The following is a 16,387-nucleotide window of genomic DNA, read 5'->3' on the forward strand; positions in this document are numbered from 1 at the left end:
GTGGGTGGGTGGGAGTTGGGGTGCACAGTCACCCATATAAATTGTGAGTGAGTGAGTGGGAGTTGGGGTGCACAGTCACCCATATAAATTGTGAGTGAGTACAGTCACCCATATAAATTTAGAGAGTGAGAGAGTGAGAGAGTGAGAGAGTGAGAGAGTGAGAGAGTGAGAGAGTGTGAGAGAGAGAGAGAGAGTGAGAGAGTGAGAGAGTGAGAGAGTGAGAGAGTTTACTCTTAAATAAAGATACTCAACTGTCCACCGCTGGTCTCATGTCACTTCTGTGTGCACACATGCTACTTTCAAGTCATTTCCATTGTAAGTTTAAGTTTGAAATACTCTATAACGTTTCCCCAGACTTGTTTGTAGTTCTTTCTTCATGTAAGTGCAGATTGTCTAGGCAGAAATGCATATTATGTTCCTTATTGTCTTCTGTAAACATCATTGAAGGGATCATTTTCCTCATTTAGATTAGATATATATTAGCCTATATAGACCCATACCATACTAATACAAAATTACTCAACTTAAAAGTTAACTAATATTAGCAGCTTTTAATAATAAAAAAACGACACAAACCGTCTTTGACAATACTACTGACCTCAGACCAAAACACGGCAAGTTAAGCCTAATACCATACAGCAGTGAATCGCAAAGGAGAGTAGCCTATGGAGGAAACTGATCATGTATGTTAATGTAACAACTCACTACTCCTTTATTATTTTTGGATTGGCAACCACGTAAACACATCGTAATGCATAGCGTAAGCTACATTTAAAAGCATCAAAATAGACCCGCTGTGAAATGTTAAACACAATACAACTAACGTTACACAAATATGCCGCAAGTTGTGCCAGCGCATGCGTGGTTCCGATAGTGTAGGAAAACCGTGACGTTTTCTACTACGTAATTACGCGCATGCGTGAAACGGATCGCGCAGGTGGAACGGATCGTGTACCGACAAAGACTTCATATAAAGGTAAGGGACTTTGCTATCAGCCTTTTAAAAGGATAAAGTTTTACAGATGCATTTAGTTTGTGTAGTGTCTGTCTGTCTCTTTCTGTCCATCTTTCTCTTTATTTCTGTCTGCCTGTCTTTCCATGTCTGTATTAACATCTTTCTGTCTTTCTTTCCGTGTCTGTCCATCTTTCTGTCTATGTTTGTCTTTGTCTTTCTTTTCCGCCCGTCTGTCTTCATTTTTTTTTAAATGTTTGTCTTGCTTTCTCTCTGTCTTTCTGCATTTAGATGCATAGGTGTAAGTTACAATTAAAAGCATGGTGTTATATATCCGTACAATGTTATGATAGGTTGATCACTGTATCACACTGCGGTAGTACTTTTTTATAAAGCTTTATTATAATATTTTAAAGCTTTATCTATAATTTTTTTTTTTTTAAGAAATCCTCTTCAAAGACGATGCAGAAATGAATTGTTCTCATCAAGGTTTTCCTCTTTGTCGATGCGCACATATACGGTGTATTACAGCGCGACGTCACTAAACCGAAAGTAATGACGTCCCCGACAGGAAAGGCGGAAGAGACTGATAGGCCGTGGAGGACTGACGGAAGACATTTGTCGAAGTTTCAGACTCATTTTGACAGCGAAATAATCAACAACATGACTTCAGTTTAATGCTCGATCGCTTCCTGAATGTTTCGGGTGCGTTTTTGTCGCTTCATAAAGGTTTTTGGTAAGTGTCTTTGTCGCTTTATTTGAATTGTGTAACTCCAAAATATGGCGAAGAACGATTTCCCTTTTCGGCTTTAAAGGAGTTTCCATGTGCTGTGTTTGAAGCAGGAGCTGTGCTGTAACCGTGTGTAAGGACTTCATATAAGGACCATCATGAGTGAATACAGTGACTCTGAAGTGGATAGGTAAGTGTTTGAAGAATGTTTGGCTTTTCTCATTCCAGTCCGGTTCAACCGGCCTGTTGTTCTTAGTTCTGCCAAATCAGGTTCAGTTTGGTTACTTGTCACTCTTGTAGTCAGACCGGATCTGCAGAGCAAATTAAAGGACGAATAATAACCTAAAATCATAAAGTTAGTGATCAATTGTTGTCCATAAAAGTTGTCATACCTTTAAGTCACACACATAAAAAGGTACGTGGACCGAAAAGTAAGTGATTCCAGAATAGTTATTTAAAAGACTACCATGTGTAACATAGCAGCCAGCTAAAGTATGTTTATGCAAACTGAGTCTGACCCCTGGGTGATAAGTGACACTACATTAATAGATATATCTGTAAATGGGGTGTAATAAATTGCATCTGTAATCGTCACACAAAGTTCTGCAGATATCTTTAATGTCATATCAGGACAGGTGAGATTAATCTGAGCTAGTAGTTGTTGATCAATATGATTGTTGTATGTATCTACACTTGTTTTTTGTATTTCATTATTCAAAGATTTATTAAATGATCTCACATTTATATCTTGACATTTTGGTGCAAATTGTGTTATTCCATTTAAAACTGACAGGCAAACTTGTTGATTGTTGGGAATTGGAAATATGAGAAGATGCTTTTTCTCACCTGATGTTTCTGTTCAAAGATCATCAGGATTATCACTTCATTCCCACCAGCATGTGTGTTAGTGACTGATCAAATAACAAGCCACTTAGTTGGAATGAAAACTTTTTTTTTTTTTTGGCTTGAAATACAATCTGCGTTTAAAGAAGCAGAGTCTTTGCGAGTTCAGACATTTCGTGGACAGTCAGGTTGGTTCACACATGCTTTGATTTTTATGTACATTTAATTACAGAAAAGGTTCAGCCATCAGTGTTTTAATTATGCTTTTAATATTGGCTTCTGAATTACAGGTATCGGTTATGCATGTGCAAAAGTATGTTGTGGAGCTTCTCTGACTTCTCACATGCCCGTTTCAGCTGCTGTTATTTTGTTTGCTTTAACGTTGATGTGAACATTTGTTTTTAAGGGTCATGACAGGCCGGCCGCCCAGCAGTTATGGCTCCATGCATAGCGATGATGATGAGGATGAAGATGACTTTGAACCTCCGCTCAAACATGCAGAAACAAAGTACAGTAATATACAACTTAACCATCACAAAAAACAATTTGAGCAAAACAAAAAGCATCTTAGTCTCATTCTATGAATAATAGTAATAAAACAGTTATAAGTAATGGAGTGAATGTTATGCTTGCTTAATCATGTCAAAACTCATCGAAACTACTAGTTATTTATATCAAATAAGGTTGGATCTTGTCACGTTTTGAACATGCTACAGGAGAACTCATGTCACTTCTTTTTAATTTTATCATTTTAAATTGATGGTTCATTCTTGTTTTGAGGTTAATAGGTGTGACAGGGAGATCAGTTATCCTGATGTAATTAAAAATGTTCAGCATTATACATTTTCAGCGTCATTACTCCAGTCTTCAGTGTCACATGGTCCTTCTTGATAGTAAAGATTTTTATCCTCCTGGGACCCAGGAATAGAATTTTGTCTGCTGTAGTGGACATTATTTTGTAGTGAATTTCTCTGACATCATACATGTCACATGTCACGTCCTGGGTGTCCTGTAAAGAACACATTCAGGGCTTTTCAGAGATACCAAATGTTTGGAGGTTTCACCATGAAAACAACTTCTCCTTGGTCTTTAAAAATGTCAGACATTTATTTAGTGCTCAAATGTAGGAAATATGATAATATATTGTAATTATAATTTAAATCGGACTACTTTTCAAATTGTATTTCATAAACCAACATCTCAGGAAAACATTATGGGGTTTCAAATAAAAAAATTGCTTTGTTACAGAACAGGGCGTTGATTTCATACATGTCCACTGTAGAGGACATCAGGACTTACATCATGTTTATTAGGCATTTTGTGAGACACAACAAGTGAATATGGAAAAGTTATACATCAATATTCCTATGAAATATTAGTTATTATTATTATTATTATTATTATTAAAATGTTGCTAATTATTACTCCAATTATTACACTTCTTTTTTTCATTTAATGTTGCTCCAAGAACACATTAATGTGCACATTAGATAGTGTATAGATAAATTGCATTGAATAGGAATATACATTTCTGGCCATTTTACCCATATATTGCATAAAGTAAAATGGTGCATCAATTAATTCCGTTATATCTTTCATAACATAGTTGAGAATTATCTTTATACAAATTTTGGTAAAAAAAAAAAAAAAAAAAAAATCCTGAAACCCCCAAAATTATTGGTGATTGGGAAAAAAAATCCCATTGTTTTTGCCTACATATAATTTCATGTCATTTTATTTTTTAAATGACTGAGTCCTGGTGTCCACCACAGAGGCCATAGCATAACATATTTTGTCAAAAATGAACAATGTGATGACATGGAGAAAAAAAAACTAAATTCAAAAACTTTTTTTTTCTTCTGGGTCTCAGGAGGATATTGTTAGAAAAGGTTTCCATTTTTAATAAATGCTGTTCTTTTATCAGGATTCATTGATGAATAAAAGTTAAAGTGTCACAGGTTCTAAAAAAAATATTAAGGAGCACAACATTGATAAATCATCATATACTGATTTCTGAAGGAGCATGTGACACTGAAGACTGGAGTAATGATGCTGAATATTCAACTTTGATCACAGAAATAAATTACATTTTAAAGTATATTAAAATAGAAAACCATTATTTTAAATTGTAGTAATATTTCACAATATTTCTGTTTTTACTGTTTTTTTTTTTTTATCAAATAAATGCAGGCCTTGAGCATAGAAGAGTTATTTCAAAAACATTAAAAATGTTTCCAAACTTTTGAGCAGTACTGTAAGTTTAGTAAAGTTAAATTTTAGTGTAGTACTTATAATGTTGTGGACACAAATGTGAATAATTTCATAGTCCATTTATGCATTTATATCATATTTATATGTTGTACAGGGTCAGACTTTACCGCTCAGGATCACCAGAGACTGCGATTACTGAACGAACACACACAAATCAGTCCAGCATATTCCAAGATGGACTGGTTCTGCGACAGCAGTCCATCATGCACAGAGAAGCCTCTCCTCCAAGACATGAGTAACTACATCCACAACATGCATGCATCTAAATGAATAGTTTACCAATGCTCAAAAGACTCACTTCATTGTCATTAACAGAGAGCCCATGGCCGTGGAGCAATCTGAGGTGCGGAGCGACGTGAGGACAAACAGAACGCTGAATGAAGAGCTGGATGACCGAGAGATGCGCGAGACAGACCTGCAGGAACAGTCCAATGAAAGTGCTGCAATGGAGGTGCAGGAGGAGAGGAGCGAGGAGCCGGCTTATGATTTCGATGAAATTGTTGTACATTTTGATGAACCGAAGGAGCCTCCGCCGCCTCCTCCAGAGGGCGCCGGTCTGCAGTTTCGACACACGCACAGCTCCCTCACCCTGCGCCACATTCTAATGGTCAGTAGCTGTTTTTGATTCTGCTGTTTTGTTTCCTCCTAAATAGGGCTGTGCGATTAATCACAATGAAACTGCACGCGATTTGGCAAAGGCTACGATTATTTTATGCGCAACTTGTCAGTGAAGTACGATTCTGTGATCAGTAGTAAATGCTGCTCGATATGAAAGCCAGAGGGCGTCTCACACACACGCCAAATATGCCCCACCGCAGAAGAACGATAACACATCATTCCAGGAAATCCCTATCGCCATCATACTATCTGTAGCTGAATAAACAGAAGATTGAAACGCTTTGATTAACTAGGTTTGTCGCAGCACTTTGGAACTAAGGCGGCCGCCTAAGCAACACACGTCTTAACTATGTCGTCAAATTTTATATGAGCGATATCCGCCGTGTTACTCTGTCCTGTTTTCTCCCTTTCAATTAGAGTTTAGATTCTCTGCCCGAGCCCGATATTTCCCGCCACTATCCTCGGGCCGGGCCCTTGATCAAGCACTTGTGTTACAAAATGCAACACGTCACGTGTCATGCGCAGCGTCTCCTCCGCTCACGCATCACACCGGCCCCAGGATAATAGGCTTTAAAGACATTTTTGTTTAAAAAATATCCTATACCTAAAACCTTGTTGAGTTATATTAGAGTAGTAGCCTAGGCCTACTCCTCCTGGGCCATCCGAAGTTCATTCTTGTTTATTCTGTATTCATCATTGTTCACTCTTTTTTTTTTTTTTTACGTTTCTTCATTCGGATCCATTTGCGATCCATTCAGAATAAACAAACAATGCAGTTTACATGCTTCGTCCTTGTTGCATTATTCATTAAGATACTAATAAATGCATGCACAATTATCTGTGAACTTGATAAATGTTGCAGATATGTTTTACTATGCACAAACAAATGCCTTTCAACTTATGTGTTAAAAAATTCAGAAGTAAATGAATTTGCAGCAATTTGTACAAATAGAGAGTCTGTAGGCCTACTATACGTGTTGTAGCCATTAGGGATGGGCATGATTAATCGACGATCGATAATTGATCGTTAAGAATTTCGTCGATCACGTTTATTTGTTATCGATTAAACTAATGCAGGTTGCGTTGCGTAGTGTGTCTTGAAGCAATGGAATTAATTTTAGCGCGGAGGTACCTGTGCATCCCGGCAACGTCAGTCCCCGGCTGCCCCGGCTTGACAGTCTCACCCCAAAACGTCATATACTGACGCGTCTTGACCATGTGTCAACATACGACGAAAAGGGTACCCCCATAACGTCCATGTGTGACGATTAGGGTTATGGGTAGGTTTAGGTATGCGTTAGGGTACCGCTAGGAGGCGCTGCTGGTGCGCTTCTGTCTGCGTCTCATATTGACGTTAAAGGGGTACCCTTTTCGTCGTATGTTGACGCATGGTCAAGACGCGTCAGTATATGACGTTTTGGGGTGAGACCGGGCTGCTCAGAGCGGGTGTTTTCGGCGGCTGGACTGGCTGTCACCAGGTTGCGGTCGCGTCTGATTCCAGATCATGTTTGCTTATCTTTCTCAACAGAAATCAGTAGACTGGTGCAGAAGTTCTATGGGAACTTCATGCGTTTTCTCAGATCGGATAGCTATCTGATTTATCAAAACGATTCCATTTACACCTGGTCACATAAATGTGTTTTTGCAAAATGGATATAAATCCGATCTTGAATTCCCGCGCTATACGCATATTTAAATTGTTGCACGTCATCGAATGCAACTGATATGAGCTGCATTTTATTGATCATCAGCGAAAATTTCTAAATCAAAGACCGCAACAAGATATTGCGGCAACAGCCCTGGTAAGATCATTTCTTTACTTTTAATGAAGATGATTGTGTGTTGATGAATGACTTTCACTTTGATTTGATATAGTTTGCACGTTAGCTTGATGAATAGATGCTCATCTGTGGTGATGCGTGTTGAAGTAGCGTCGTCATATCTGGATATAACATGACATATAGCCTATAACACGCTCTCACACGTTTATTTCTTATCATTTTTGGGATAAGTCAAATTTACATATGTGGTTTCAACAACCAGATGCATTTACTCTTGTCCAGTTTCGTCTGGAATGCGTCTCAGATCTCCTCCTGAAGTGGTTTGAGCGATCGGATTTAAATCCGTCTCGAATGCGTTTCAGAGGGTATTTAGATTTGGTCTTTTCACGACCGGATAGCTATCCGATCACAGAAAACGGATGAAGTGGCCATGGGTGCTCGCAGCTGCAGGTTCCGCTGGTTTAGAGCACCGCAGGAATCTTTAAGTCTACCGAACGTCCAGTTTCACTGCCACAAGTTGATCTTCTTGTAATAAAGATCTCATCGAGGACAAACAAACTGTATTTTTGTATTTTCATTGCATTTTTAATTTATAAAAAGTTAAAGAAATAATAAATTTCAATATAAAAATATTAATGATTAATCGATAGTCGATCGTTAATTCTCCCGACGATCGACTAATAAAATTTAATCGAATGCCCATCCCTAGTAGCCATTAAATAAGCTCATTTAGTTTTTATAATGTTATGTCATATTTGTAATTTATAATGTTTTTTTGTTTTTTTTATCTTTGTTGAATATGAAAAGTGAACAGCACGAGTAAGATAGGTTGTGCAATATATCGAGACATGGAGTGGGTCAGACATGGTTTTGACCACTTCATTAAGTTAGTTTGTAGAAAGCCTTTCTTTAAAGTGAATTTCGTTTTGTATAAATTGTATCTTAATTTTAATAAATTTTTCATCAACCAATTGCCTGTATTTAATAAATAAGAAGCAAATATAGCAGACAACATAATCATGACATGGAGGCGTTGGCGCGGTCACTTGCATTGCACGTGAACTGGAGCACATCTCATCATAAATGAACCGAAACTCAGTGTATGCCTCACAGACATGAGAAATGTATCTAATGGCGCTTTTCCACTGCATGGTACGGTACGGCTCGGTTCGGTACGGCACGCTTTGGCGCTTTTCCACTGCATGGTACGGTACGGCTCGGTTCGGTACGGCTCACTTATGACGCATTTCCACTGCATGGTACGGTACGGTACGGTACAGCTCGCTTCGGCTCGCTTTAAATGGTACCACCTCTGTTGAGGTTCCAAGCGTACCGTACCGATACTAAAATGTGACGTAAAAACACTGCAGATCACTGATTGGTCAGACAGAATCATCACTACCAGCATCATTGTATTTACAACACGAGACACTAAACCCGCTAGATTTAAATAGCCAGTAGACAACAGCCAACGCTGTAGCGCCTGTTTTAAAAGTATTTGCTTAAAAAAAAAGAGTATTAACTTTAAAAAAAAAGAAATGGCTGAATCGTGGTCAGTGGACGAGGTGCAGACGTTCGACTCTCGTTGGTTGCCGAGGAGCGGATGGGGAAACACGGAATGAAAAATTCGCATTTAATATGATGTCATGGCAGTAGAGACGGCAACTATAACGATCAGTCCCACCCACTTTGAAGCGGTACTAACTGCAGTGGAAAAGCAACCGAGCTAAAGCGAACCGAACCGTGCCGTACCGAGCCGAGTCGTACCACGCAGTGGCGAAGCGAGCCGAACCGTTCCTTACCGAGTCGAACCGAGCCGTACCATGCAGTGGAAAAGCGCCATAAAAAAGCTTGAAATGTCTTTAAACAAAACAATTCAAAACGAAAAGAAATAGGCAACTCTCTGATTATGTAATCCATGATGTGCATTTCTCTCTATAGGCGCGTTCACTACGGAGATGGCGATCGTCAACTTCATCTTTGCAGTTGCAGCCGACACGGTTTATTAATAAAAATCAATGCACGCCTGTCACCTGATTTACAAATGCACGTCTTGCTTGTTGCACGCACACATATGTAGATATTACGAAATAATGAGATATGTTGAAATAACATTATTAATAATAGCCTAATAAATCTTTAAGAATATTTGATTGAATGCTGAATGTTGTGCTTGTTCAATTTAATAAAATTAATACTTATTGTTATAATTTAAATAATTGAATATTCAATATTAAGTGGCCTATGTTTGCTCATTTATTAGTAGTATTTATATATAATATATCTAGCACTCCCTCAGCACCTGCGTTAAATTCTCTGGCGCCACCCCTGGTTATAACGGCCCACGTATTAAAAAATGGTCAGGTTTAGCTCGGGCTCATAATTAGTTAATGTGTCGGGCCGGGCCGGGCTCGGAGACAACGTGCACGGGCTCGGGTAGGGTTTTTTTTGGGCCCGATCTAAGCTCTACTTTCCATCTTTAAATATGAGATAAGCCTCCGAATCCTGTGATGTATACGAACAGTGGCATCTGGTGGTTGAATGTCATCATTCTACAACATTATTTATCCGAGGAAAAAGAAAAAAAAACCGTTCATCTGGCATTTGGGTTAAAATTCTGTTGTTGTTGTTTATGTTGTTTTGCACTTTTTAGCACAAATATTTTTAAATATTTGTATAGTTTGTTAAAATTGCACATTGCAACTGTTATTTTGAAAAGCTGGTTATTTATAAATTATAAATGTAATATTTAGTGTTTAATAAATAATTGTTAAATTTAGTACAGAGCCTGTAGTCTATCACACAAACAAGCCCCCCTCCCCCCGTCTGACAGCAAACCCCACCCCACCACCTTAACTAACACATTTTCTGTGGGAAACCCTGTTTAAACATGACTAATAAACACTCGACTGCCTTCTGTATAAGAAGCCACATCATCTCACAGAAGGATGAGCTCAACTGTCGTTATGAAGTGAGTTTGGAGTAAATGCATGTTATTAAATGTTGTCTTTTGTTGGACAAGAGGTTCATAAATGCTTCTCATGTTTGGAAAGATGTTGCTTTTTCAAATGCACGTCACAAGTGACTCAAACTCAGTGCTTGTCAAATGGAGCAGCGTTTACGGAGCCGTACTTCAATGACAAGCTGTGCATTAAAAGTAATCACAGCCTTTGCGAGTTTAAAATCGCTGTAAGCCAACTCGATTTAAGTGCAATTACATGTAAAATGCGATTGATCGTGCAGCCCTACTCCTAAATGGTGGTCCTACGTCGTACAGTGAGAGAGGTTCAAAGACGGCCGTTGTCACGGTCTTGCATCCAAAGATAGCCTGCGATCATTTTCTGTCATTTATCATGATCCTCTCAGTGTGTTTGCTGCTACGACCTACGTCTACTGACTAACCATCAAAAATGCAACATGAAATGGCGTATTGATCAATCCAACATGGCACTAAAACTTAAAACTACTTTCCTCAAGCTCCATTTGCGAAGTTGTCATGCCAAGTTGGCCTCTTTTCCCAAGCCTAGCCTAGTTCATATTCTCTTTTCGCTTCCTCCTCTTTTTTTTTTTTTCTACGAAATGATCCAAATACACTGGAGAGGAATTCAAAGTTCATGATTTTGCAGTCTTTTGTCATTAATTTAATATACAGGGACAAAACCATTCAACTTTTCAACACTTTTTTGGTTTGTTTTCCACTTTTTATACTTTTGTTTTACTAAAAAAACTAAAATCGGCCAACGGTCTTTAAAATGAGATCAAACTTAAGTCTGCTCCAAAGCTTTAGATTTTTATGACAGTTTTTTTAGGACCTCAGAGTAACCTTTTTTTTTTTTTTATTGATGCACAGGGGTTACACTTTATCTTGCACTATATTCAGATAAATATTACAGATGTGTCTTTTGTCTCATTCAGGCCATGGTGAACAGTCTTAGTCAGCTCCGTCCATCAGAGATGTCGTATTTTAAGCGTAGTCTGAGCAGTCACTGCAACTTCAAGAAGAACTACTCGATGATTGCGGATCTTACTGACGCGCTGGATGTGGCTGATAAAATGATCGAGATCTGTAAGCTGGGAGAGGCTCTCCATCTCACTGTACGAAACCTCCAGAACATCAGGAGGGACGATTTGGCCCAAATCCTGAGGAAGACCTGTAGACGAGGTACAGCAGCTTTCACACATCACCTGATAGATGCTCAAGGAACAGTTGCCCCCAGCTTTAGGTGTATTCAAACATATTATTTATATTTATCATTTATTTCTTTGATCAAAACAGTAAAAAAGTAATTTAGGGCTGTCAATGTTAACACGATTAATTCAAAATCCTTAATGCGTTCATTTAATGCAAATAAATTATTGAAGCACATGAGATTGCACCATTAACGTAATTTGTCACGCAGTTAGTAGGGATGCACCAATATGAATTTTGGCCAATAACCGATAACTGATATATTGGCCGATAAACCTAAATCCAAATTTTTATATAATTTAAGAGCCTGATTAGCCTGGTTAAAACCAGACCATTCTCAGTAGTAACTGAGTTATGGTCTGGCAAAGCTTCATTAATAACTCATTTCCAAAGGGGCGTCACCAACGGAAGTCGCTCAAATGCCTCTGGGCGCAATTGGATAGACCTAAAACCAATCAGAGCGATCGTCATCGTGTAAAGCCATATGCTGCGTCCCAATTCGCCTAAGTTACACTACGCCATAAAAGTATGTACTCTTTTTGTGAAGAAAAGGTATTTACTTTTGAATATGTAGCAAAAAAGCAGGCAAGCTTTGGGACATACTACTTCGTCATCTTTATCGGACGGATCTGTCGCGTGCATCCTGTCACATAAACTGCCCTGTCAATCATCTTGTCACAGTTAAAATCCTTTATTAAATCTAATTTAATTTCCTACCGTTTCGGAGAGAAATGTAGCCGCACGTTCATCTGCCAGTGGGTCTTTCATGGAGACTGTCCTCATGTGTATAATAATGCATTTAAAAGTTGGTGCGCTTCACCAACGGATGTTGCTCTCAAATGCCTCTGGGTGCAATTGGATAGACCTAAAACCAATCAGAGCGATCGTCATCGTGTAAAGCCCGCCTCAACGTTTCTGATTGGTGCCGTGATTTCGAGGGATTAGAAATGGGCTTTAATGGGCTCTTTGCCAGACTACTTGCAAATCTAAATTTGCCAGAAGTTGTCTGGGTTTTCCCAGGCTAGAGCCTGATAACAATTTTATGTAACCTTTTTGAATTGATTCCAATTATATTTAAAGCAATTCAAAACCATCATGGCGAACTGTGCGCATCTGAAGTGTCTCTGCCAGACATAGCAAATGACAAAATGAATGTTAATTGTGAATTTTTTTTATTTTTATTTTTTTATTGTAATCTATTGACAGCCCTAATTGTGAAGTATTACAGTTTAAAATACTTGTTTTCCATGTTAATATATTTTATTCCTGTGATCAAAGCTGAATATTCAACATTACTTCTTCAGTGTCACATGATCCTTTTAGAAGTCATTCTAATAAGCTGATTTGCTGCTCGAGAAACATTTCCATCAACAATGTTAAACAGTTTCCACAGAAATCTGAAGCAGCGGAAACTGATAAAAAAAAATTCAGGATTGATCAGGAAGTTCAAAAGAGCAGCATTTATTTGAAATTAAAATATTTTGTAAACATAATAAATGTCTTTACTGTCACTTCTGATCAGTTTAATGCATCCTTGCTGAATAACAGTATTAGTTTCTTTAGAAAAAAAAATCATACTGACCCAAAACTTTTGATCGATAGTGTACATTTTTATTTTTTATTTTACTTATGACTCACGATATTGATTAAACATATACAGAAAAGAGTAATCAGTACATCGTTTAAAAAAAATTCTAGTTAATTCACAATAAATTATAACTTTTGAGTGAACTGTTCCTTTCATTTTTGAATATGGCTAATTAGTTACGTATAGAATGTGTTCTAAAATAAACTTTGCACGTTAAAAAGCGTAATAAATTCTGTTTTGTTTCTTCGCAGCCTTGTTACAGTATGATCTGAGAATAGCCCACGACAGGCGCTATTACTCTCTTTACGAGGGTCGATGTCGTCCAGGTCAGCAGCGCTACATCAGTGACGTCTACGTCGAACCCGTAACCGTCATCAGAGGCAGAAGGGACCCCATCAACCCTGAGAACGAAGTCCGACGGATCCCGTTCACGGTCGAGGAGACGGCAATCAGGGCCGCCGACATCTTCCGCCCCCTTCCTCCCGAGCACAAACCAATCCGTACGGTCATGATGACGGGAATCCCTGCCTGCGGTCTAACGGTGGCCGTGAGTAAGTTCATCGTGGATTGGATGGAGGATAAAAACAATAAGGATTTTCAATTAGTGTTCCCAATTCCGGCGAAGGAGTTGCACGTTGCGAAAGGTGGAGATCTGAGCTTCCTAGAGACGCTCTCACGCTACTTCGCCGAAGCCGAGGACATCGGATTCATCGAGAAGGAAGATTGCTTGAGTCTCTTCATTATTGATGCGTTAGAAGTTTGCCGTCATCGACTGGACTTCGAAAACAACAAAACTATAACGAGCGCCAGGGAGAAAGCGCCACTTGATGCCCTTCTGACGAGCTTAATCAAAGGCACGTTGCTTCCTAACGCTTGTGTTTGGATCACCAGCCATGTCTCCGCCGCACACAAAATCCCTCCCAATTTAATCGACAGGTTTGTAGAGTTGAGAGGATTCACGGATCAAAACAAAGAAGAGTACTTTACCAAGAGAACCACCGACCCACCCGAGCTCGGTAGGACCGTTTATAACCAAATGAAACGCTCCAAAGCTCTTGAAATCATCTGCCATCTTCCTCTCTTCAGCTGGATGGTGGCGTTTATCTTCGAACGGGCGTTTCGAGATCCCGACTACGGCAAACATCCACCTGGCATCACAGCGTTTTATTCGCAGTACGTCGTCGTCCAAATGAACCGCTCGTTCGAGAAGTATCGCGGCTGTAACGTGGAGGCGCAAAAGTGGAAGGATGACGATAAGGCGTTTATAGAACTGATGGGGAAGATGGCGTATCGAATGATTCTAGAGGGACGAGACGAGTTTACCGTGGCTGATTTGAGAAACGTTAACCTGACCTATGAAGATTTGCACACTCGAGATGAGTTAACCACCGAAGTCAGGCGGGCGAGCGAAGACGTAGAGACGTGGGTCTTCAAGTTCGTCCACGTTACCATACAGGAGTACATGGCCGCCATGTACGTCTACGTGGCGTTTAGGAAACACGCGAAAAACGTGTTTATATCGAGTCAAAAGTCTTGGTTACAGGGAACAACAGGCAAGGATCGCCCCGTGATAGAGATGTACCGTCCCGCCATCGACCGCATGCTGGCTTCTCCGGACGGACATCTGGACATGTTTATCCGCTTTTTGATCGGATTGGTGACTCCAGGAACTGAGGATAACCTCCGTGGATACGTGCTCAATCACTATCATCCCAAAGCCAAAGGCACGGAGGACTTGGTCAAATACATCAACAAAAAGATGAAGGAAAACATCCACCCCGACAGACGCAGAAACCTGGAGTTGTGCCTGGTGGAACTGGAGGAAGGCAAAGAGGAAAGATGAGTGGAAATAGTAGAAAATGGATTAATCTGTCAAGCGGGACTGTGGAACACTAAACTAAAAGCAGCGTCCCACGCAAATCAGTCTGGCCTAAGGGGGATAGTTCACCCAAACACATGTATAGATTTTAGTCACTGCTGCTTTCATCGAACAGGATGACAGTGATAAAACACTTCACTTTTTTTTTTCTGAGGTAAAAAGGCATGGGTTTGAATGACATTATGGTGTGTAATTTGCTAATGCGGGTGATTTAAAGGCACACTATGTATGTTTTTGGATCAAAATATCCCAAAACCACTAGAACAATGTTATATATTATGCTGATCTGTGCACTTGCATTATCCCAAATGTTTCTAAGAATGTTTAAATCCAGTGAAATGAGCAGTTTAACCGATATCCGCTTTACCCTCGATTTCTGGTTTTATTTTGTTGAAACCATGGAAACACCAAAGACGCTTTATTATATATTGTGTTTTATTAGACAGGTGAGCAACTCTTTGGATGCATTCATCGACAGAAAACTAATCATTGTTTCACAGCTCAACACAGTTAGTCTTTTTGTTTACATCTTGTTTTCTTGATTTACCGTGAGTACCATCTTTACCATGTTTAATATTGATCTAGCTCACTGCCGTGTGCAACAAGTGTCTCGTATAGTAGCCGCCGAGTGAACGCGCACAGTAGCATTATAACAGCTTTCAACACACTCCATATACCCCACATACGCATGACCAGAAGAAGCAGAAACGTCTGTTGGATAATAAAAGCTCCACTGCTCTCGAGCCGCTCGTCTCTCGTTATTGATCTCCCATGATTCCACGAAATTAAGGCGTCATCAAGCCACGCCTTTGTTTTGAATAAACGACCTCTAGTGGCAAAAACTTACATAGTGTGCCTTTAATCCTGTATTTGTTGGGTGAGCTGTTCCTTCTTTTTGGTGCTGAGCAGAGAACATTAGTTTGCTTGTTTGTCAGTATGAGAACAGATAATAATGGCACTAATATCATTCTAGTGCACAAGGGGCTGAAGAACTGGACGTGCAGTTTATCAACAACGGCTGGTTTGCAGAGTCACCAGCACCCAACGCAAACTCTAGTGAACGCATTATTCAGTGATTGATCTGGCTGTGTGTAACATGCAGAACTAGAATTGATTATCCTGACTGGACAGTGTTCTGATGCTTGCTTTTATTCATGCTGTTATTCTGCTATGAGCGTTTGTTGTTTTCTGGTTTGTAATCAAAAAAAATATTAATGGATTTTGTTTATGCTTCAGATTTACACTTTAGTAAGAAATCATGTAGTTACTGATCCAGAATATGTTCAAATAGTCCAGTTTGCTTGGATACACTGACATCTGAATGAATTTGAGCAACAATAGTATTTAATTTGCCACTTTTATTTAATTTTTTTCTTCTTTTTTTAAGGGTAGTGTGACTGAAAATCTGGGTTGGAAAGCCATGGGTTGTTGATTTACGTTGATTTATGTGCCTTTATTACCATTGTGTCATTGAGTAACGTATAATAAAAATGTCTCTTGGAATGGTGGAGTAATGGTATTTCTTACCATGTCAAA

The 16,387-nt window shown here is 39.2% G+C and overlaps 1 protein-coding gene and 1 long non-coding RNA gene across 4 annotated transcripts; both read left to right on the top strand.

The window, feature by feature from the left end:
* On the top strand, window positions 1-256 carry LOC309505535. The gene is made up of 2 exons (XR_014208480.1): window positions 1-94; window positions 183-256. It is a non-coding gene; the product is annotated as an uncharacterized lncRNA (long non-coding RNA).
* A 1,251-nt stretch (window positions 257-1,507) lies between these two features.
* On the top strand, window positions 1,508-16,354 carry nlrc3l (NLR family, CARD domain containing 3-like). 3 transcript variants are annotated; one of them, XR_014208513.1, is made up of 8 exons: window positions 1,508-1,688; window positions 1,793-1,872; window positions 2,932-3,033; window positions 4,891-5,031; window positions 5,112-5,403; window positions 11,111-11,357; window positions 13,224-15,173; window positions 15,554-16,354. XR_014208513.1 is itself a non-coding variant. In XM_082179010.1 (7 exons), the coding sequence occupies exons 2-7, from the start codon at window positions 1,841-1,843 to the stop codon at window positions 14,813-14,815; spliced, it is 2,406 nt and encodes an 801-aa protein (XP_082035136.1). In that variant the 5' UTR covers window positions 1,508-1,688; window positions 1,793-1,840; the 3' UTR covers window positions 14,816-16,354. The 3 variants fall into 3 exon arrangements, 2 of the variants coding, with proteins under 2 accessions (XP_082035136.1, XP_082035137.1); XM_082179010.1 differs by having other exon boundaries at window positions 13,224-16,354; XM_082179011.1 differs by having other exon boundaries at window positions 1,796-1,872; window positions 13,224-16,354.
* Window positions 16,355-16,387: the final 33 nt, after the last annotated feature.

This window comes from Leuciscus leuciscus (assembly GCF_965113295.1).
Source record: "Leuciscus leuciscus genome assembly, chromosome: 9".
NCBI lineage: Eukaryota > Metazoa > Chordata > Actinopteri > Cypriniformes > Leuciscidae > Leuciscus > Leuciscus leuciscus.

Bases quoted from the DNA above. Each gene is read 5' to 3' on its own strand.
- nlrc3l (XM_082179010.1), top strand. From the start codon at position 1,841: ATGAGTGAATACAGTGACTCTGAAGTGGATAG. The intron at 3,034-4,890 runs GTACAGTAATAT...TATGTTGTACAG, and splicing joins CTCAAACATGCAGAAACAAA to GGTCAGACTTTACCGCTCAG. The intron at 5,032-5,111 runs GTAACTACATCC...TGTCATTAACAG, and splicing joins GCCTCTCCTCCAAGACATGA to AGAGCCCATGGCCGTGGAGC.